This window comes from Miniopterus schreibersii, assembly GCF_964146895.1.
Source record: "Miniopterus schreibersii genome assembly, chromosome: 10".
NCBI lineage: Eukaryota > Metazoa > Chordata > Mammalia > Chiroptera > Miniopteridae > Miniopterus > Miniopterus schreibersii.
In genome coordinates, this window is record NC_138110.1 from 77,491,816 (window position 1) to 77,516,500 (window position 24,685).

Sequence of the window (24,685 nt, forward strand, 5' to 3'; positions counted from 1 at the left end):
AGAGCCCAGCCTCCTGGTCGGAGCAGCTCCTGGCTTAAGCTCAGCTCCACCACCTAGTCGTCCGACCTGCCCCGGCGTGAATTCGGGCTCTGTTACGCCATCGCATCTCTCAGTGGCACACTTCAGCCCCTTTCCCTCGCCAGCCACCACCACAGCTCAATTGTAGGCGAAGATCAGCTGCTCAGGATAGTCTGACTTCTGCTTAAATTCATTCACTCCATGGGGGGAAAGAGCAAATGCTTTCACGAAGCGGGAGGTGCGGAAAAAGACAGGCTAATGTCACTCAGCACTTGTGTGTCATCCTGTTAAAAGCCTTGCAGAGTAAATGTTGCATTTATAATATTTTATTTGTCAAGAAATACAGTATTATGGAGTAACTTGGGCCCGAGGCAGGAAGAGCCGGCCCAGGTGGGCGTGACTTGCGTTACAGGTGAAGCGAGCGCCAGGTGTGTCCCCGAAGCTCAGAGAGACGCGGGACGGGGGCTGGGCTCTGGTGATTTGGGGGTAAAGATCTCTGTGGCCTGAACGAAAGAGAAGCTGCCTGCACCGTAACTCTATCTCATTTTAATTTTCTCAAAACTAAGAAAGGTGACCTAAAAGTTCAGATTAATACTATCTATCTGGGATTTTCTAATACCTAAATTTCACAAATAGAGACAGACTTTGTTCAGGGTGAACTAAAATGTTATTTTCTGTGTGACGATTTCTTTGGCATTTTAAAATTAATTTACTGGCTTTCATTTAATAATAGAATTCTTGAAACATTTATTTATTTGTATGTGCTCAACGGAGTCGTTCATAGCTTCTATTTTCCTGGATTTGTCTCTCCCATACGTGTCCTCCTCTGCCCGTTTATGACACCTGTCAGGCCAGTGTCATCTCGCAGTTTGGTGAGTAGGTGTGTCCCGGGCATCACCGCAGAGACTGGCCCCTTCCCGGCGCTGCTGTTTGCGGGGCCCTGGGAGAGCCGCTCAGCCTGCTGAGCTCCGTCTGGCCCAGGGACAGGAAAGGCTTCCCGCCTGCCCCCCTTACTTACCTCGGGCTCTCTGAGGGCTGGGTAAGGAGGGGAAAGGAGCTGACTGAAGTATTAGGAAGGAGCGTCATTATGCGTTGCTCTTATTATAGCTTATGGTGTTTCCATGCCATTTTTATTTCAGAGTTAGCGTCAGTGAAAGGAGACATATTTTACAAGCAATTGTATTGGCAGTCCATATTCAACATTATTTTGTATTCATATATGTTCCAACACAAAGAAAATGTTATTAGTTGGGTAATGAACATGAGCATGTGTTTGCACTGGGCACTCAGGTGACTGGCAGAATGTCAGCCCTCCCTCCGCAGACGCCAATGCCCGGGTAGAGGGCACCGTCTTCCGAGGTCTAGGAAAAGCGTTCCCCAGGTTGCGATGGCACCTGAAGGGCCTTAACAGTTGTGAGCCTTGCGCTCTGCACCTCCAGGGATGTTGCGTTCTTCGAGGAAAGGAGCAGCAGCGTTAGTTTCACTGTAGTTGCTTAAAATTAGGCCTCTAGTATTTGAATTGTGAGGCAGTATGGGAGGGTGAACTCGTGTTCTAGTTTATCCACGGTCTCTGTAGTAGAATACTGAAATCTGGCGTATGCCATTTTCATTTGGAATATTTTCTGATATGCTGAACAGGAGATTAGCATTCTAGAAAGAAAGCATTGACTTGCCTCCAGCAAGGTGAAATTGAGATCTTCTTTCCACACGATCCCTGCCTTGCCCAGAATTTTAAAAATGTTACCTACTTTTTAGACCAATTGAAAACTATCCATAAGTTTTCTCTGTGTTTCTGTCCTTTCCTTAAAAAAAGACTGGGGACCGAACAGCACGGAAGAGCATTTGGGTGGTTTAGTGCAGTAGCGACAGGCGGGAAGGTTACGTGAACCCAGAGCCCAGCGATCGGCCGGAGCAGACGCCACTGCGAATGTGTCCCTGTGACAGCCTGCCCACCGCCCAGCGCGGGCACCGAGCCCACGGTGTCGTGTGCACTTTGATTTCCTCTTTCCCGAGGTGCAAACTAGAAGCTAAAGCTGAAGATTATGTGATACCTGAGGTTACTTAGCCAGAAAAAAAAAGGCATTTTGAAAGCAAGGTGGGTCCCTGAGGGCCAGCATGTTCCTGGCTTTACCCCTCCCTTGTAAAGTATCCGTTGCTTACCATTTCCTATGGATTTGGGCCCTGAATACCAAATACGTTTCAGGCTCTGTATGTTGAACTTGCAAGGACGGATTGTGTGCTGCTGATGCTGGTCATCTTTCTGAACGCTGGGAACTTCCCTCTGTGTGTTGTCCGTAAGATGGTAAAAACCCTAAGAGCACCCAGGAATCTAGGGGACAATTCCGTCCTCAGGGCAGCATTGGTAGACGGTGTGGTGGGTGAGATAAACACAGATGTGTCCTTGCTACTCTGAATGGCAGAAGCCAATGGAAGAAACGTGGACAGCTCTGAACTGTAGGTAGAGTTCAGCAGGACACATGGACCCGTGAAGCCACATGTGTCTGTGCGTGACACTGGGGAAACACTGGCAGGAAAAACAAAGGTGAATAAAACACTTCCTCTGACCTCAAGAAACTTACAATCTGGAGGAAAAGTGTAACTGATTCCATAAAAGTTAAACAGTACGAGGGGGAAAGTGCCAGAGCTGTAACGTGGTGAGATTAAGAGTCACCACTCTGAGTGCACCAGACACTAGACCTCATTTGAAGGGATGTCGGCATAATCGGGTGAGGGATAGCAGGCTTTGGACAAGCCAAGAAAACATTATGCAAAGTCTGTTTATGTTTTATTTAGTTATAGCCTCAGAGTCCAGTGCTGTAGTGTGAAATCAGAGAATTTATTTCTGTGGGCAGCACAGCAAGCCCAAAGTCCCTGTGCCCAAAATAGCCAATGAAATACATTATGTATTACTAAAAGTAAGATAAAATGTGAAGGGGGGGGTGAATAAAAATTAATGATCATTTCCAACGTTTCTAACATTTAAATCTAGAGCTATATTTGTATTTATGTTTAAGGATACTGGGATAATAATATTTACCTACAGTTTATTTTTGCATTCCTGGTATTGTATATTCCCAGATAAAGGTAATAGTATCAGATATCACCTTATGTAGTGTGACTAGTATGAACATACATGGAGGTCTTGAATAATGCAGCATGTACTTCTCAAGTGGCTTGTATGAATGCATATATCTGTGCACATTGTCTTGATCTAAATTATTTGTATCTGATTATTCTGGGAAACTTAGGGATCCAGGAACATACAGTAAAATCGTAGTTCATTTGAAAAGGAAAATATGAGCTGTGATCTATTTCAAAATGCTGCAGAATTTAATGTAATCATTACCAAATGAAAAAAAAAAAAGTATATGTTCAAGTATGGTAAAAATAAAAACAAAGTTTTTGTTAGAATAGTGTACTTAATATCCAGAGATAATTTTCAGAACTGGCCAAGCAGGGGATTCCTAACCTGTATGAGAAATGCTTCATCTTTATTGGATTTCTGTAGAATTAGAACTTGGCTCGGAGCAAACGTCCTCTGAGTTAGCTTCTAGGATGAGTCCAGGTAAAATGAAATTTATGGAAGGTTACGTTTCTCTTGATTTGTCCCTTGCGGTAATGTCCACATTTAAAATGCTTATTGAAAAGTCTTATTAATAGAAGAATACAAAACCTATAATCTTTTTTGTGCGTAAGTCTTTGGGAGCTGTACATGAGGTCAAAAGATTAGGCAGCTAATGTTGGTTTATCTCGTACCCTGCAGTAAGCGTTCTTCAATTTCCATCGACAGAAATTGGCCATAGGTAACTGAGAAAAAGAAATTTACGGAAAAAACTGAGGATAGCTCATAGAATTCAAAGTTGAATAGCCAGTCTTCAGAAGAGAGGAAAAGTTTGTAAACATGAGCAGGCAGCCTCTGAGGATGCTGCAGGGAGATCGACCGGCGCCAACTATTTTCTTTGCCAGCGGCTTCTCTTCAGGTTCACATTTCTTTGCAAAGTTTCTTGGCCTTTCCTAGGGCATGTGTCCCTCTCTTGTTCAGGAAGTCCTGGGCATCTTGATTTTGAGTGCCATCAAGGTGGCATGAGATTGGAAAGGTTTCAATCCCCAAAGGGAAATTGAGTGGCCGTTATCAGAAGAGGGCCGTGGTGGTGTGAATCGAGGCAGCGCTAAGCATTGAACTCGGTGGTTTATCCTGAAGGAGCTTACTTCTCATTAAGTTCCTGTAAGGCTAGCGTTTTCATTCCTTTGTTATAAACAAACATGCTCCTTGTCACACAGGTAGAAAACGGGGTTCCAGGATTTTAGCAAGGGCTACCTCAAAACTTGTGCTCTCCTCATAACAGTACACACACGTGTATATATACGCAGACACAGGCACACATTTCTTAAGAGATTAGGGTTTCACCTCAAGTGATTGAGCTGTATATTCAGATTTGCCCGTTTTTTCCATTGGCTTTTGTCATTTTGAGAGTAACAAGGGCACATTCGTGCTGACCTTGCCCACTCACCTGCACCTTCTCTCTGAGAACCTTGACATGCATATCAACAGGCAGGCAGTAAGAGTGCTGCTAGTGACTATGAATAAAGAGCATTTTAATTGAGCTCCATAGTTTATCCCACAGCAGCAATGAAAGTAACATGTTTATTAGGGAATTGGTTTTGTGGCAAGCGTGCAGAACCCTGAGGCTGTGCAGATGGGGAAGGCCTGGTCCCAACCCTCTTGTCATCTAGCTGTACAAGAGGCCTTTCACGAAAACTTGCTTAAACTCCAGTGTTAAATCTGGAAATGAGAAGTCATCTTGTAAATGTTCTCATTTTGCAGATGAGGAAACAGAGAAAACAAATGGTGAATGGAGAGAGAGCCCAGGTTCTTACCGTAGGTCAGCACCAGGGTCCTGGCTGTGATCTTATTCTTGAACCCCTAGTGCCCAGTTCATGGCGGTTTAGCAAGAACATGTAGTGATTCCACAGATCAAACATACTGCAGGCTGCCTTAAAAAGGCGTGGTTCATGAATTGTCTTTGGTTTCATTTTTATAGTTTTAATAAACTGAATAAAATAATTAATGTATTTGAAAAATAAAAGTTGCAGGGTCTGAGGAACAGGGACATCTAAATGTGGATCTTCCTGCTAGTTGTACCTCAAGCATTGAAGAATTTTAGCAAAAGCCTGCGTTCTCTATACAAACCAAGAATGGCCAATTTTGAGTTACATTTATTTGTTGTACTTTTAAAACAGAATAGCTTAATGAACTAAACTAGTTGAGATGTTGATTTGACTAAGAATTGTTCTAATATTTTTTCTTACCTACATGCTGTAGGTACGTCCTTGATTTCCCTTTACTAAGTGCCCTAATTTTTGGTTTGATCCTGGGGAAATTATAGTTACAAAAATACACAGTGCCTATGTGATAATGTAGGACAGTTGGGAAGGTCAGAGGCTTACAGAAATTTTGGAGATGTGTATCTCAGCTCCCTCACTTTACTGATTAATATACTTGAGCCCAGAGTAAGTGACCAGGAGTCCCACAGGGAGTCAGGTCAACCTGGAGCCTATATCCCAGGGTCTCTTGACTTCCAATCCTGTTGTTTCTTATATCACACCACTCTGCCTTATTTCTTATGGCAATTTCCAAAATTAACAATGGTGTGATTTAACAGAAACTTGACACTTTGGAAAGGGGGATGGGTTGGGGGTAAAGAAATCTCTGTAAAGTAAGGCATACCAGGTTGGCAAAAATTAGAAGTGTTAGGATAGAAGTGTTAGGATTAGAAGCTTTTAGGATAGAATCTTTCTGCTTTCTGATACTATTCATGGCCTTTCTTGCTAAAACCATTGTCTGTTTTCATCAAAGTGCTGTGTGGCAGGGCCCTGTCCCTTGAACCTTTGTTTCCATCACCAGTTATTCAGCCACATTCCACGCCACTTGCTCATCTCCATGGGCAGAGCTCCAGACCCTTGTGGCTGAGGGTCTCCAACTGTAGGCAGGAGGGCAGTCTTCTGAGATGGCATTTAAGTCTCAGGTGCAAGGGCTCCAAGGGCAACAGAAGTTGGGGGTTGAGTTGGAGGAGAGGCCAAGGCAGCCCCGCCCAGCCCACACCACACGCGGGGCATGATTTGTGGTGTAATGGGAAAGGCTTGCTGCTTCATCGCCGGGTGAGTTTCCTCAAAGAGGCGCGGGACTAAAATAGTTGGACAGGAGTCGTTACGTGAGGGAAGGCACAAAAGTGAAGATACATAGGATATTTGTACTCATCAAATAACACATCGGTTTGACTGGCCTAGGATCTTAAGATAGGAGAGCTGAGGGAAAACAAAAAGCAGCTGGATGAAGGAATTGTAGGTGGCAGAGACGACACCCACGCTCATTTCCAGGTAACGAGGTGCGTGCTGGGAGGACGGCCCAGACAGACATGGTTCCAAGTCTTGGCTCCTTCAACAGCCAACTGTGAGACTTTGGAGTCCAGGGCTGAAATGCAGCAATAACGATGCCTGCTTGCCTTAGTTAGGAATTGTGCTTGGCTAGTAGCAACAGAGCTTAACACTAATGACTTACTAATGAGAAGTCTGGAGCTCTGTACTCAAGGACTGATAATTTGGCAGTATAATGTCATCAAGGGCCCTGGCTTCCTACCCCAGGCTCTCATCACCTGGTGTTCACCAGATGGCTGTTGGATGTGTTCCCTTTGTGTTCAAGTCCCAGGTGAGGCAGAGCAGAAGGGACAAAAATCACACTCGGGCCGCAGTGGCAACTTGCTCCTTTCTTTTAAGGGGGATTTTAATGACCCTCAGCCCAACAACTTTCTTTTCTATCTTTTGCTAAAACTTAGAGAACACCAGATCTACAAGGGGGGCTAGCAAAGGTGGTTTTTCAGGCAGACACATGGCTGGCTGCCTCCAACAAAAGCAGGGTTCTGTTAATAAGAATTTAGGACAAATTGATGTTAAGCATCTACAGAGATGTCTCTGTCACACATGACCTCGCATAGCTGTTTCAGGATTAGAAACAAGTCATCTGTGTTTTATATACTTAACACTTTCTGAAGATGAGAAGGTTTAGGAGGAGGGACAGTTTTGGGGAAATGTTGATGAATCTGATTTTTTTTAAGTATGTAGCCCAAGTAGATGTTGCAGGTATCTGGAGTAATTTACAAAACCTCAGGAAAAGAATTGAGACTGGATACCCAGGTTTTGATCTATCTGCATAATAAACAGGTTGCACCAAAGCTTTAAGTGCTGCAAAAAAAAAAAAAAAAAATGGGAGTGTGCTCTCTAACTGGTCACTGACACAGGGAGGAGGCCACCAAGTGTTTTAGGCTGGCGTTTGCACAAACTGGTTAAGGTAAGTTTGGCTCATGGTTAGAGGAACACCAATCATTCCCTTTCCTGTTCAACCTGTCATTGGCTCAGGCAACTGCATTTCTCTGCCCCTAGGCCAGTGGACCCAGAACTGCTCAAGGGCGCTCCCCCAAACTTCTTCAGGGCCTTTCTTCTCTTTGGCTCAGTTGCAGCCCCCTGCCCCCTGGATTCTAATTCAGAGACATTTCTCACCTCTCTAAGAAGTGCCCATATTTTCTTGGCCCAGGTATTGCCTTTTTCAAGTAACTTTGTACATCAGCTAATGCTCATACATAAACACGAGCCTTTTGCATGTCCAGAGGGGTTGGTGGAAAATAGGAGCTCCTTTAATAGTGGGTGATCCCACGTTGTCATGATTAAAAGACATAATCCCCACCACAGCTCTTCTGGGCAGTTTGTGCTCCTGGTTCTTGCTGAGGTTTGCCATCTCTTTTCAAGCCAGCACCTCGCCCTCTCCCCATATCTGCCCGACTTCCTTCATCAGACTCCAGGATAACAATGTGTTGGTTTCCTCGTAAGTATTTATTCTTGATTGGTATTTTTAAAAAATATTTTATTTAGATCCTGTGTTTCCTGAGCTCTAGAGTGTCACACTCAGGTGCTTAAGAGAGTAATTGCAGATTGCATGACTAATGAAAGGGAGACCTGAGATCAGGATGTCAGAATAGTTTCACAAATTACCAAATATGTCCACATGAGACACTGCTATTTAGGAAGGCCTGTGGGAGGATTATAGCTCTTAAATAACACACATTTCTAAGTGGACGCTGCATAGCTTATGATACAGAAATGGTTACTGTTTGAATGATAGAAACTCTGGTGTCCATCCCTCTCCAAAACATATAGGGGCCTAGGTGATACCTGGTTCTCCAAAAGTTTAGGGATTTTTCTGAGGTGAAGAGAAGTTGGAGACATTTAACATATTAAATGAATTTTCAAGTTTAATGTCCTTTATTCTAATCTTGGAAACTTTGAGATGATAATAGAGCTGAAATGTTTCTTAAATGAACAACTGTAGACAGTTGTTGTCAAGTTCAGGGCCTTTTGGCTTTGTTAGACTCTAGAAGCCATTTGTACCTGAATATGTAGACTTGGTCATAGTGATTTGAAAAAATAAACAAATGAGGCTTTTAGAATTGGCTTAATGGATGCGTGAGGTCATGGATATTAAGTGATAATCCTCTTGTCAAACAATATCATTTCTTCTGTTACCACTGGATAAAATAGGTATTAAAGCATAGATGTATGTATATTGGTTGCATAGACATATACATATACTGGTTTGCCTAATGCAGCATTCCAGAGAAGAAAATCCAGCTATTCTATTTAATTGAAAGTTAAGGTCTCTTTGTAACATTAGATAAAATTCTCTCTCGTTTGCGTGGAACGTGGATCATGGACGGTAAGAATGGAAGTATGTTGATACGGGGTAAAATAACGCAGAACTGGGCTGAGTGGTGCTTAGCTGGACTGTTGGTGCTTGAGCGCGGGTGTTGAGACATTTACGCAGTCCCATTGCGCGCAATCGGTGACCAACTCTAGATTTTTAATTTGCTCCGTGACGTGACTGGTGGTGCCATTTACTCAGATGAGCAAGAATGAGGGAGGAAGTGGGGATTCTAACATCAGTTTGGAAGTGTTTCATTTCATTTCATGTTGTATAGCCCATGTGGTGATAGTAAGTAGGTAATTCAATAAAGTATAGTGGGCCAAATGAGATTTTATATAAGTTTGGGAGCAGTCAAAAACATAGAAGGTGTTTAAGCCGTGGGACTGTATAAATTGCTAAGGAAAAGTGTTTACATAAATAAGAGGACCCAGGGGAGAGGTTCGGGAGAGTTTGAGTAATTGGAGATCACAAAGAGGAGGTTGAGCCAGCCAAGGTGACGGAGAAGCACCAGCTGGTGAAGTGGGGCGAGGACAGAGGAGACGGGGTATTGCTAGTCTTCATTACCGTCACTCTTGGGCACATGCCCCTGTCCTCCTGACCCCTCTCTCCTCCCACTGTCCGCAACTGGTTAAATGCCATCATCTGTTTTTTATTCACCTGCACACACATGCATGAGACCAGAGCCAGACAGACAAACAGGATGCCCGGTTTCACATTAATGACCACAAACCTCAGAGGTTCAATCCACAGTGCTTAGCTGATCCAGTGCACTTCTGTGTGTGTGTGCATGTGTCCATTCTAAAAAAATTTCTATCTCCCCCTCAAACCACCTTCTCAGCTGATAGCCTTGTCTCATATGCCATCAAGTCTATAGAAGCCATCCAAACATAACTTCCTCAGATCCTCAACACCAAAATACCTCTCATAGCACAAATACAATCCTATTTGTTGGTTTATGGTTAATTTTCTTTTCTAACATTTTATGATGCCTCCTCTTTCCTTTTTATGTTTCTTGCCTTTTATAATACAGCAGACTTGAAGTAGATGATTCTATTTAGTAATAGTTCAGGACTATGTAAATGTAAAATACTTGTTTAGCCTTAGTTGGGTGTGTGTTTATCTGTTTATTATTTGTTTAAGTATTTGTTTTTATGTGAGAGCCCTTAATTCCCCCAACTAGAAAGACTATGAGTGGAATCTGAAGACACTCATTTATGAGTACAGAGTGAATTTTGTGTATGGGATAAAAAATTAGATCCAATAAGAATGATTTTCACTAATATTTGGATAGGGGACATTTCATGAAAAGTTTTTACACCCCAAAATATTCATGCAGTTTCAGCAGTTCCACTTTGAAATATATCTACGGGACCCTGGTCAAGACCCCTGAATGAGAGAGGACCCTTTTTTGAATAAGATCAAGCTCGGGTTATCAACAAAAGAGATGTTACTAAGTATATATGAATGGCAAGACGTCCACATGTTTCATTTCAGAGGGACCTATAACCATGACCAGAGCTGCTAAATTGACTATAAATGGTTTTTAGGAGCCAAAATAATAATAAAGAATTGTGGAAAGTTTATAATGGCACATGCAAGGCCTCTGTGAAGATAACTGTACAATGGTGTTGATTTTGTACTGTCCAACAGAGAAGCCGAGATACGCTGACAAGCAGGTTGAGTACCAAGTATGCCCTGGCTGGTTTGGCTCAGTGGTTAGAGTGTTAGAGCATTGGCCTGCGGACTTAAGGGTCGTGGGTTCGATTCCCAGTCAAGGGCACGTACGGTTGCGGGGCTCAATCCGTGGCCCTAGTAAGGGAGCGTGCGGGAGACAACCAGTTGATGCGTCTCTGTCACATAGATGTTTCTCTCTCTCTAAAAATCAATGCAAAAATATCCTTGGGCAAGGATTTAAAAAACACACAAGTATAACATCAATAAAGTTTAAACTAAGTGTGCGTTTATTGTTATTAGTATGACAGATCGCAGAGTCAGCAGGACTCGATGATTGGCTGGGCACTTAATGAAATAAATTTAGCTAATTATAATCAAACATAAATGTTGAAGCTTTTTGTTGTTGTTGTTCAATTAGGTATTCGATTGACAGAAACACAGACTTGGAGAGATACTTCAACATCGATGCCAACAGTGGAGTGATTACAACAGCCAAGTCTCTGGATCGGGAGACGAACGCTGTCCATAATATCACAGTGCTTGCGATGGAGAGCCGTGAGTTGAACGGTTTAGAATTGAATTAGGATGGAGGACACTGAGAGGGGAGAGTGGGAGGTCATGAAACTATCATTTCAACTCCATTCATATTATTGCAATTGAACAAAAGTGTGAAAATCCCTACTTTTAAGCTGCAAAATATATTTATGTTCATTAATCTTATATGCTAATACTTACAAAGCTGATGAAAAGGGACAGTGGGCCTGAGTCACCTGTAGAGAGCGTCGTGTCTGTTCCGTGTGCTGCATTTATGCTGATGTGGAGTTGGTCAGATAGCTTCCAAAAATCAGTGAATTGGTCTTTCTGCCTCAGATGCCCAGATTTGCATATTCTGATAATGAACTAATTTCAGCCCCTCATAAGAAAAACTGTAAGAGAATAATGCATAATTGTAATGCACTGTTTTATACACATGTTTAATATTTATGTATCTTTATACAAATATAAGCTCTAGCATCAAAGAATCTTGAAATACATGGTTCATAGGTCATTCTTTCAACAATTATCAGGAGCTAAAAATACACAGGCATACTATCCATACCTACATAGGGATACAGTTACAGGACATTGGATAAGAGTTTCTGTAGCTCCCTCTAAACTCTATAGTGTTATGATTCTAGATTTCATTTGAGGCCTGGCCACTTACTAGAATTGTACTTTGGATAATCAATTTCTGGTTGATTTTAACTGTCTTTAATATGAGTTTCGTGAGTAAAAGGAAACATATTGAAAGTTTGAGTGAAAGCACTTGTACTGAGCAAAAGGCAGTGGAGTAACAGCTCTGCTCTGAGCGTAAATGACAGAGCTCTTCCTGTTGATTAGAGAACCCATCTCAAGTAGGAAGAGGCTACGTGAGCATCAGGATCCTGGACATCAATGACAACGCCCCCGAGTTCGCCGTGGACTATGAGACCACTGTGTGCGAGAATGCCCAGCCGGGGCAGGTAAGCGGCTTCCAGTGTGCCATTCCTTCCAAAGGGGCCAGCGGCGGTCGCCTTTGAAATCCTGCCAGCCGTAGGATAAAACGTAATCAGCATGTTTCGGCAGAAGGAAAGCTTTGATGTGTAGCATCAACTAATATTAAAGGAACTTTCAAACCGTGGTTTCATTAGGTTGATGGAAATTCCCAGGAAGAAAGGTAAACATTGTGAAATCCACAGGGTTTAACCTTCTTTTAAAAAAAAAAAAGAAAAAAAGAAATAGGGCCTGTTAAGCTCCCCTGGGCCGTTTCCCACCTTAGGGCTCAGTGCCTGGACGTTCTGGGAATTAAGTGGGGCTCCCTCTCAGTGCGGTTTGTCTCCTCGTGCGCGTTGCTCAGTGTCTTACGACCTTTCCCGGGATGGCATGATCAGCTGGCGGCTTATTTCTGACATTCAGCAAGGTGAATCCAAGCCCGAGCTCTGAAAGGACATGGCTTGGCGTTTAGAGCCCCTCTTAGTTGGGTGCCCCAGCCCCAGCCCACCCGGGAGGCTGGTGCTCCCTGCAGTGTGCTCACCGCCTGCCTCCCCCAGGTCATCCAGAAGATCAGCGCTGTGGACAGAGACGAGCCGTCCAGTGGCCACCAGTTTTACTTCAGCCTGACCCCCGACGCGGCCAACAACCACAACTTCTCGCTGAAGGATAACCGAGGTAAGGGGCTGCCAGGCCATGCGGAGGCGGCAGGTGCAAACTCGAGGCGAGGGCCCCTGCTCACTCAGGAATGCTGATTACTCGCTTTTTTTTTTTTTAATATATCAGCAAGGACATTAATTAAAGGGCAATAAGCCCCTAAGGTAATTTTTATCTATGGATTTGCTGTCATGAAGAAGCTGCTACTTAAATAATTTTAGGCCTAAATCCAAAGAGGGGGGAAGCCAGATCCATCTCTCCCTGTCATTCCTTCTAGACACTGGCTTCCTCATTTGTTTACCAAGCCCTTTAGGTGATCTCATCCGTGGAGGGCTGGCTAAGTGCCTCTATGGGGACCGTCCCGCGCAGCCTGACTCGAGACATCAGGCAAATGCTAGTTGCACTTGACATATTTCAACCTAAATCAACTTTGACTTAATGAGTTCAATATTAACAGTAGTCATTCTTTTACCTTAACCTAAAAATAAGTGATCCATGCAAATAATAAAAATATATCGTGAAGAACAAAAGAACCCCGTCATCACAAGTCCCATTCCTCTCCTACAAAAGTAACAACTCTGATCAGTTTCTTGAGTGTCACTACAGAAACGTTTTTACAAACACCGATAAGCAAATTCTGGTCTTGCTTAATTATTCATCTATATAATAATTATAAGAACTTTAAGCATGAGAACCAGCTCTCTACTGTGTAAATTCAAATTTATGTATTCACGTGGGTTTTCATTCAAGGTATTTATTTTAGCAGAAGAAGAGCATTTGCAACTAATAACTATATCCGGACTAGTATTCCCCAACAATACAGGAAATGTAAGTCTTTCATATTGAATGTGTGTACCAGGTTTCAGGGGGGAAATGTAGAAATCCAGTTGCTAGTCTAATACTGGCTTATCTACAAAGACCTGTTCTCAGAAGATGGGCATGATAAGTGCCTTTACCTGAAGCCACCACCTTCTTTGGTGCAGAAAACCCAACTTTGGCCTCAGACATTTCATTCTGCAGGGATAATTTATTCTGATCCCTTCTCTGCTCAAGGAGGACACTATCAATGCCCTTATCAACAGAAAAGGCGGAGCATTCTCTCTGTGAGGAATCCCAGACTCTCTGGCCTCATCGGGGCTGGCGGGGACAGTGCTCAGCACTCGTCTTCATCCAGCACAAGGCAGAGAATCTGTGATCTTCCCGAGAAGAGTATGAGTGTCTTCCCCCATGTGTTGTAGTCCAGGACCACCCTGATCATGATTGCCAGGCAGCAAAGGCACTATAGTGTCTGGATTTTCAGGACCCCGTTGAAAGATTACCCACGTCAAGTCTGGAGCTCCCGCCCCTCTGACCTTGAAGGGGATCTGTAGGGACAAATAGAACATCAGTTCTTACGTTGGCCTCCGTCTTAGGAAGCACATACAAGAGTTTTATGGTCTCTTTCCAGAACACAGGGTTCTCATCTTAAATAGTGGGCATTTTAGTATGTGCTCCTCAATTCACTGTGTGTTTGAGCGTGTGAGGTCAGGCATATTAGGTTACTAATTAACAACTTTGTGTGTCAGATCATAAGTACATATAACATCTGAATGATTGGGAGACCAAGACGTGTGTGTGCGGGCACATGTGTTATTGTTAAGCGTATAGAAAGATACTCAAGACAATATTCTTCACCTCCATATGCAGTGTTTTTAAGGAACACTTCTCAGATTCATACATTTTAAAATAAGATTTGTTTACATAAAAACTACCAGATAGAATCTGAAAATCAAAGTTTTATTCTTACCGTGTCTATAATGGCAGGTTGTATGTTTTCTGCAGTCTTGTGGGAGCTTGCTGTTCTCTTTGAGGCTGAAAAGGTTTCTTTGTCATTAGAATATTGTTAATTCTTTTATGGTAGTATTGGATAAACTCTTTGGCAGCTTGGGAAGGAAAGATATATTAAAGCACCTGGTGAAACTATGATCCTGGTTTTCTTTCTTTTTCATTATTAATTGCTGTATGTTAAAGACTCACATAAATTCCTAATTAGTTATTTAAGACAAGTTAGCTGGATAAATTGCTAGCAGATAAGTCTATTTCAGTTATAGAAATCACAGCTTTGTGATATTACTGATCACTAGTAAACGTTTAAATGTTTCATAATTCTTTAATTTATACTCAATATTTTATTTCATCTAAATACAAACGACCCATTTTATCAGTGACAAAATTTATATACATGGGGTTTTGGTAATGATATATGCCAATACAGATTTTAAAAAACTAAGATAATTCCTTTCTTGACTTGCTATGCATGCTCAATTCAAATGAAACTAGAGTGGCTTATTTCACTTTTTTCTGTATTGGGTTTGGAATTTGTTGAAGAATTCATCTGAAATTTCATTTATGCTACCTGACGATGCTTTTAACATACTTAACCTGTTGATTTTTTATCACCTTGTCTGTAAGCATATAGTTTGAAATTTAAGGTGATTAAAAGGGCGCGTTCTATATAATTTTTACAAAGTTGCGGGTTATATGAGCAGTGGCAAACATTTTCACGTTCGGTTTTACTTTACAAGTGCATCTTCGGTCCTGTCTAGCCTGACGGATGCACTACAATGAACCAGCAGTAGAAACACGTCCCTCTGGCCAGAGCGGCCGGAGCGCCGTGCAGGGGACGGGGCTGGCGGACGGGTGCCGTCAGGAACCGCGGTCCTTAGCGTCGCCCTCTCTCCGCAGACAACACGGCCTCGGTCCTCACGAGGCGGGGCGGCTTCCGGAGGCAGGAGCAGGCGGTGTACTACCTGCCGGTCTTCATCGCGGACAGCGGCTCGCCCGCGCTCAGCAGCACCAACACCCTCACCATCCGCGTCTGCGACTGCGACGCCGACGGGGTGGCCCAGACCTGCAACGCCGAGGCCTACGTCCTGCCCGCGGGGCTCAGCACCGGCGCCCTCATCGCCATCCTCGCCTGCGTCCTCACACTGCTGGGTAGGCCTGCGGCCGTCACGGCCACTTTCCCTTCCCCGAGAACACACGCCGATATTCAGTCGCGTGGCATTTTGCTCACTGAGCAACCCGTGATCACTAGGGACACTTTCCAGTGGTATATTTAAAATGTAACTCAGAGGAAAAAAAAAATATCAGGTCTCTTTTTTAAAACGGTGAAGATAAATGGCTTATGTTTAAAGTTGAATTTTTCAAGGTCGGTTAGAATATTCTGCAGGGGAGAGCTATCCGAGAGAGCCTTCTCTAGGTTGTTTCAAAAATATGCCTATATTAGAAGTTATGCTTTCTACCCCAGCTCTTTTCAGAGAAGACGTAAGGTGGATTTTATAATTATTTGGCAATTTAAAAGGATTCAGTTCCATCAGTGCAGAAGTGATAATTCCTCAAGAACTGACATAGTTAATGGTACTTTTCCATGATTACTGTGTGGTGAAATTAGATTTATAACTCATATTAGAACTGCCGTTTTCATAAGAAATTATGCGGCATCCTTTTAAAAATTGGGAGACATCCAACGTGGGCACTGGGCGATGGGTTCATCCCTGGGCTACATTCCCCTTCACGGTGTCTGACTTCCTACAGCAGCAAGGACAACAGGCGTTTCGGATTGCATCCGAGGCTGCACCGGGTTTTCTTGGGGTTCAGTATAATTTGCAAATCCATTTGTAATGTAGTTTTGTAGAAGCAGAATTTAGCAATGAGACTCATCACTGTGTAATGTTTAAAAACCAGATTTATGGAGTTAGGTAGACCCAGCTTTTATTACTGCCTCCAACATGCACTTCTTCTTCCCCAGGGAAGAGTTGATGCTCCCAAGGCCTGCTTCTTAATCTAAGAGGGACAAGTAATAGAACTCGACTCGGAAGGTTGTGAAAATTAAATGAGATAATTTGTGTGCCTGCCATAGAGGGAACATTTCATACATTTTAAGTGTTATCGATGAAGCAGGTTCTCAGCCTATGAAGCAACCTAAGCTTTACTTACTAATACACTGTAAGTGATCTCATAAAATATGGACGTAGTTTTCTTCAGTAACCTCGGCTGGCCAGATAAATCTAAAAGGGAATAAAATGTTTTTCCATGTAGCTTCGTACGGGTGGCAGAAATTCATTAGACGTCGCAAGTAATTCCCAGTTCAAGCCTGATTAGAATGGGATGGGCCAAGAATAAATCTTGAAAAAGATGGAACCATTGAAAATTACTTTTGATTGGTCTACCGGGTTCCAAAACATACTAGTAAAAATGTAAATTGCACATTTATTTGTAGTAGTAGTAGTTGGATAACCCAGAGAGGAAGACAGAGGTGCCCCTTGGTGTTTAAAAAGGCAACGTCTTGAGCTCAGAGAGGCAGGAAAGAAAGGAGGGGCACGTGGTGCCTGGGTGACGCTTTTGAACTTGACCAGTTCATCACGCTGCACTTCATAGGAGCAAGATAAAATTGCAATCCCCAGAATTCAATCACACCCCACAGTTAATTAACTTTTGATTTTTTTAAGGCTGGCTATCTAATGAAGCCTGCTTCGCTTTTTAGAAAATATTTTCACCTGTGACTTAGGGGTTCTTTGCAATTTCCGTTGCTTGATGATTCTCATTAGTTAAGAATCATTACCTAGTGGTTGCCGAAAGTAAGTAAAATAGAGTTTTATTAGATTTCAATATTGCATGCGATGTGTGTATACACAGATTAGTGTAAGATTATAGATTTGGTCAAAATTTAGTTAAGTCTGACTGTTCTTTTTTGCTACATTTGAATATTTTCCTTAAATAGACACCAGATTAGGGATGCTTCTTCCACTTCTAAGAATCAGGTGTTTACGTCCCATATTTTTTTTTTTTTGTATTTTAAAAAATGTTTCTGCAAGTCTACCAAAACATAAATCCAAACAGAGTCTATTGTACTGAAATGCTGTTTGGAAGCAGGGGCTTCTGCCGACAGCTTCCATTTTCCTGTAAGGACTCTGCCCAGTAGTCAGTCTGTTTGAATGTTAGCATTTCAGTCTCTTTGTGCCATATTTTCTAAGTCTTTAGAAGCAGAATATCAGGGCCTTTTCTACTCTTCTGGTTCTGTCTCCTCAATTACAGACTCCGTTTTCACCGTAGGGGTCGAAGCTAATGGGACAGTGCTCAGAGGGGGTGCGGAGAGGGAGAGTGCACAGCCTGATTTGGAACTTGACCTCTAGGGCACAAATGACTCATTTTTTACAACTGGCATGAATCTTATTTCTAGACACGAGGTATCAGGATTTGTAACTCAGACCTTTGTAGGCTTCCAAACAAACTGCTAGAAAACAGCAAGGTGAGGAGGTGCGAATGGGGAAGGAGGACTTGAGGACCAGGCTAATTTAAAGGTGAAACTAGGGAAGCATCTGGGCTTTAGACGCCTGAGAGAAGATTGCCTCCCACATGCCCAGGGTGTGTTCTGGGGATGCGACAAATCAAAGCTACTTGGGACATGACAGAAGGGGATGCACCGGAGGTTCCAGAATGTTAGCACAGGAAGGCATCTCCGAAGTCCAGTCCAGCCCATCCTGCACCGCGCACTGGGGGAAGGTGAGGTACGATTCGTTCGAGGATATTCAGGAATTCACATGACAGTGGCCTGTCAGGCCTAAGATCCTAGGCCTCCTCATGCTCAGTCACTGCTGTGGGACTGAAATACAAAGGGAACCCACCCTGAACACATAAACACTGTAGTTCACGTGTAGTCCTTTCCGTCTCAAGGTTTGAGATCCGTCTGGTCTGAAGTTGGATTCATGAGTCTTCACTGATACCTGTATTGTTCTAACTCCGTGGGCGAACTCTTTTCTGAGGTCTCTCATCCTCACTTTCTCTAGTCTACCCACACCTGAATTCTTAAATGAAAGAGATGATCCAAAAGTTAGGAGACAAGGTTTCCCTTATTTATACCAAGTGCAGCTTGAATGGGAGACATTATTGTCATGTTCCAGGTTCATAGGAAGTCATCACTCAGTTGCCTCAATTTTTTTTGATGTGTCCAAACTTCACCAGTATTTGGCAAGACACTCTAGTGTTTTAAAGCTTGAATATGTATTTTGCCCTAACTCCGACAGTAGTTTCATTATATATTTTTATCATAGTATAATAATTATTGCTATATATACGCGTCAACCAAACTGAAAGCTCTTTAAGTAAAACAAATATACGAATAACTGATACTTTATTACTTAAGTGGATTTTAAGAAATAATCAGGTATAATTTAAAATATGGTTTCAATATTCAAAATTATTGTGCATTTATTCAGAGAACATGACAGCTAGATTCTTTGTTAGTCTGCACAAGGAAGCTTTTTGCTGCTCACTAAAACTGTCACTATGTTTATTAAGTTTTATTTATTATTTATTTGGTCCAAGTAACTGAAGTCCTGTAACTTTCCCTCCATCTCCTGGCTCTTCAGGCACTACCGGGATTAGTTAGCCTGGCCCAGCGTCAGGTTTCTAAGGCATTTGTGGGACCATGTTGACTGCGTGGAATTCAAGCTCTGCCAGGAGGCCAGAGTGACATTTAGCTGTCCTGCATCCCTCCACTCTCCCCCCCTGATCTACCAGATGCTAAACCAATTTCCTTCCCTGTTACTGTGACTCTCATAATTTTGTTCAATGGGAAAAAAATCCTGGTTGTGTTAGTAGTAGTATATAATACCTAAGTGAAATAAATATTAGATTGCTGAGAAAAGTGATAACACTGTAAAAGATTGTGCCCATTGTAATATATAACAGTAGCACCTGTTGGTCATAGCAGCCCTAGTGATCAGCAAGGCCAGACCACAGTGGCTCACTGATGGTTAGCAGATGTGTTCATTTTTCAAGCAAGTGTGAACACAGTAAAAAATGAATTGCATGTAATGAGCTTGTAGTAAGTGCTTGACATTCACCAAGTGCTTTATAAGTATTATTTCATTCTAATAACACATTTCCTAAGCAGATAGTAGTAGTAGTAGTATGCCCATTTTTTATAGGAGAAAACTGTAAATTAGAGGAAATGGGCACAAAGATACAGGGTGTCAGAGCCAGGACCCAAACAGACGAGGCTGCCTCTGGATGTCCTCTCTAAGGTATTTTTCCCTGCGGGTTTCCAGTGTGAGAGACTTGTGTGTCTCTGGGACATGCCTGTAGGTGTGGGGGTATGTAGCCCAGGTACTGACAAATTGGAGGCAGTGGCATCTTAGATCTGTTTTATACAGCGGCTTCACCACGTCTTTGGTGTTAACTCTGAGTGTCTACTATAAAGTACCCTCCAGTTACGAGCACGTTTAGAACTGTGCATGTTACATCTGAGATATTTCAGTACAACTGAAATGTACCCATTGTTTTTGTGCATAAAACGGTCATTTACTTCGGTGAGTTTTTCTGTCTTAAAATAGAAAACTTGAGAATCATGTGAAATCATTCTACCATTTCTCTTTTCAAAACATTATTTTATTCTTTGCTGAAACATTTCATATGCATCAAGGGTATTCACATAGAAGCCACACGGTTCTCGGAGCCCAGCAAGCAGGTGTGTTCTGACACCTGCTCACCCCTCAGAGGCAGCACAGACTCTCTGAACCTTCTCACCCTCCAGGAAGCCCCGCATCTTTCTCCCTTCATTTCAAACGTGCCACCTTGTTCCTGAAACACTCTTCCCACATCCCTTCCTGTTGGGCTCATGCGGTCATTTAGGCCCCAGCTTCAGTGGTACCTCCCAGAGGGACTGTCCTCACCCACTGATTGAATGGCGTGCCCCTCACACCATGATTCTTTATCATGAGACCTTTGGGGCACATATCACAATTGTAAATATGTTTGTTTGCTTCCCACAAATATAAAAGCACCCTGAGAATAGTGATCTTAATTTTTTTGTAGGGAGAAAATATTTTGGGATGAATTTGGGTAGGATAATTTGTTATATATTTTAAGCCCCCTGAGAATAGGCCCAGAATCTCTATAATCCAATAAATAGAATAGATATTAAATAAATTGACTAAATCAGCAGTGAGTTTTCAAAAGCACATTCCCGTGCATGGTAAAGCTCAATTCTGTGCACCAGCTGTGAGTCAAATTCTAGCAAAACCCAAAGGAATAGAAACTGAGTTTTCTGACTTTATTTAACAAAACCCACTTAATCTTCATTTAGTTACTACGGGGTAGTTCCTTTGAGGTAAGTTTTATTTATTATCTTTGAGGCAGATAGAGAGAAAATACATCACCTAAGTAACCAATTTTTAGTAATATTTATGCAAACCAACAGGATCAGAAAGAACAGCAGAGAGGAGAGTTAAAAAAACACACAAAACACCAGAGTTACCAAAAGGCTAAGTTCTACTTGCACACTGATGTGTGTAATTATAATAAATTGCTGAAACTGTGTACAGATTGTGCGGCAGATTTTTCATTTAGAAAAGGTCATACCAGTTAACACCTTATAGATACAGTAGTGATTGTAGTGTAATTGCTGTTTCACTGTTCAGTATGTCACTTGGCGATAGTTTTCTAGTAGCATTCCTTGCGACCATAGGCAATTAAGTGTCTCTAGTGTTTCTGAGCCTTTTGTTTAGATCAGCTGTCCCCAAGAACTATATCGTGATTCATAAGTGTGAACCGCATATGTAATTTTAAATTTTCAAGGATCCTCATTAGCAAAACTAAAAAGAAACAAGTGAAGTGAATGCTAGTGATGTTTTGTGTAAAGCGGTGTAAGCAAACTATTAACATTTTAATATATACTCAATAAAAAATGTTTTAACTATTGTATAAAAACTAAGTCTTCAACATCACGCGTGTATTTACGCTTAGAGCACGTCTCAGTTCAGAATGGTCTCCTCAGTATCCTCATGTGGCTGGTGGCTACCATGCTGGGTAACAAAGTCTTAGGTCTTTTAGGACTACTATGAAATTATGGTGCTTCGTACGCACCATAGAGAAGTGTTTCATGATGAAGACGGGCTCATCTTTCAGGTTTCCCCTCCACGCCATCTCTTCTGTGAAAATTTCTCTGAGCATCCTGGCCAGATCATACTTCCCAGACCTATTTTCCTAGCATGTGTTATCTTACTGTATAATTAGTACCTTGAGTAATAGTTAACGGATTACTTTTTAATGAAAAGAGCTGCCTGCATATCTCCAGTCACAGAACCTTGCCTAGAGTTTATTGAACAAATATTTATTAGATGCATATTTACCATCAAGTATTGTTCTTTGTGCTTAAGATACATCTGTGCAGAATAAAGTCACTGCCCTTACAGGGCTTCTACTTTTAGCAAATTGGTGTGAAGAAAAGTGAGGCTTCGCCCTTTTCGTGGCAGTCTCTGAACAGTGAATTAAATCAAGAAAGTGATATTTAACAGGCATACATAGAAAGTCTTGGCAATTTGATTTAAAACAAAACTTTTTCAGAGGTTGAGGAGAGAGAAGAAGCGGCTTGACAGTAACTCGTTGGACTGAGCTGTTTCACATGAACCCCAGACTCAACATTTGAAATACGTAAAAACATAATTAAACATACTAAGGGAAGTTGTCCCTCTCAGTAGCTTTATCTAGCGATGGTACCATTTTGTACCACATCCACAGAACCCTGCCTGGCTCTGGGCACCACAACTGAATGTTGAGAATTCTGACATTTGCAAGTATAAAGAGCTCAGTGCAGGGCATTCAGGGTGACAATGCAGTGTTGCGCTGTGTTGAGCTGTGAACTGCACTGTGAGTGATGGTAGAGCAAATCTGGGTGACTTTCGTCGTCTTAAAGATGGCAGACACCTTAAGACTTGTGATGATAGCAGCTTAGTGGAGGGAAGGGCTGCTTAACTGCAGGGCCCACGATGCCGTGGTTAACCTCTAGGAAGCCTGTTAGGGAAGCAGGACTGAAATGCTTTAAAGATGAACAAGCGAGAACCATGGTCCAGTTTATAGATCTGGATATGGGTCTGTTACCGACCTCGGAGAAGTTGAGAATAAAGGGCCCACTAATGCATCGTAGGGCGTGCGCCTTACGTTGTCCTCAGCCTGGGGGAGTGCCGCTCTCCGGCCTGCGTGCTTCTTTATACCTGTGCACCTCTGCGCCTTCTCACGGGAACTGCGTCAGGATTGGAGCTGTGTGGACGCACGGATCCTCCCGTTACGATTTTGCCAGTACCCAGCACTATTTCCTACATATGGGGATACTCAGAAAACGTTGACTTGAATATTATGAATCGGAATTCTAAAACCAGAAAATTAGGTCAACATTATGCTTTGACTGCTGCAATGGCATTCTAATTGTTTTTCTAACACCTCCTCTTCCCCTCTTCCTAACCTCAGTCCAACCAGATGTTTTTTTTTCCAAAAAACAAATTTGATCAAACCATGCCCTCCTTAAAATATGTTGGTTCTTGGGCCTGCGGGCTCTTTCTGGTGCTATATCTCTTCTTTGGTTCTGCTCTCCAGCCGCGCTGGCTTCAAACCTTTGCTTATTGGTTGACTGGGCCAAGAATAATCTCCCGTATCATGTCTGCACCCCCATCCCAGCCCATAGTTAAATCTCCTTTGTCCAGACCTCTTTTCCTCAATATCTGTCTTTAAAAGATCACATTCCTCTCTTAGAAAATTACATTTAACGGTCTTTAATGAATCTGTATCTGCCCCATTTAATTGTAAGTCCATGAGGAAATGTATTACTGGTGCTCCTCTGTGCAACATTACATTGTCCTACCTAATGCATATACTAAATGGTTAACACATGTTTGTAAAATGGGTGTGTAAACCCACCATCAGCCAGCACAGAACAGGCGCCGCATGTCTAGACTTCAACTAGACCTGCTCTTTCCTCAGCCTCTACTCACAACTATAGTCCATGTGACAGAGAAGACAGGTGATAAAGCCACTTACACTATACAATCTTAGACTTACTTTGGCAGGAAATATCTATTTAATACAGGGATTATCTCTGTAGATGCTGAAGAGCAGTTAATACTAATTCTACATAAAGGTTAAAATTTGTTTTTATATGTGCTCAAGCATTGAGAAAAAAATACTCTCCCAAGTCATTGAAATGTTAAACACTTCACATTTTTTCAGCTTTGGGCAAGATTGAGAAATAAGGTAAATTCCATAAGATATCAATGTCCTTAATGTGTATTTTACCTATAAGCTGATACATCTATGCTACTGTATATAGAGATCCCTAAGGAATCTACAAGAACACTATTCGCGTTAATAAAGGAATTGGGCAAAGTAGCAGGATGCAGAATTAGTTTCAGAAATCTGTTGCATGTTTATACACCAATAATGAACTATCAGAGAAATTAAGGAAATAATCCCATTGACAGTTGCATCAAAAAGAATAAAATATTTAAGAATAAATTCAACCAAGGAGTTATAAAACTTAGAGGAATTGTGGAAGGCGTATACTACACTTATGGATGCAGAGAATTAACATTGTCAAATCTCCCGTACTACCAAAGCAGTGTACAGATTCAGTGCAATCCCTATAAAAAATGCCAATGGCATTTTTCACAGAACTAGAAGAAATAATCCTAAAACTTACACAGAACCACAGAAGACACCAGAATAGCCAAAGCAATATTGAGAAAGAACAACAAAGTTGGAGGTATCACACTACCGGATAGCAAACTATAGTGCGAGGATATAGTAATCAGAACAGCATGCTACTGGCATAAAAACAAGCAAATAGGTCAGTGTTGCAGAACAGAGAGCCCTAAAATAAACATACACCTTATGGTCAGTCTGTGACAAAGGAGGCAAGAATATACAAGAGGGTAAAGACAGTCTCTTCAATAAATGCTGTTGGGATTACTGGGCTGATACATGCAGAAACACAAAGCTGGATTACTTTTTTACATCATATATGAATATAAACTCACAATGGATTAAAGATGAATGTAAGAACTGAAACCATAAGACTCCTAGAAGAAACCACAGGCAGTAAACTATTTGACATCACTCTTAGCAGTATTTTTTTTATATATATCTCTCTTTAGGCAAAGGAAAAAATAAACAAATGAGACTACATCGAACTAAAAAGTTTTTGCACAGTGAAGCTAATATAATGTCACCCATAACTGAATTAAAAAATTAAAAATCCACTTA

The 24,685-nt window shown here is 42.0% G+C and overlaps 1 protein-coding gene across 1 annotated transcript in view; it reads left to right on the forward strand.

Annotated features, from left to right (window-relative positions):
- Positions 1–24,685, forward strand: part of CDH7 (cadherin 7) — a 106,537-nt gene that overhangs the window by 75,757 nt on the left and 6,095 nt on the right. The window contains exons 8-11 of the mRNA XM_081149829.1: positions 10,863–10,999; positions 11,825–11,946; positions 12,514–12,631; positions 15,335–15,586. Coding sequence (XP_081005955.1) covers positions 10,863–10,999; positions 11,825–11,946; positions 12,514–12,631; positions 15,335–15,586 — 629 coding nt within the window. The remainder of the gene's footprint in view (positions 1–10,862; positions 11,000–11,824; positions 11,947–12,513; positions 12,632–15,334; positions 15,587–24,685) is intronic.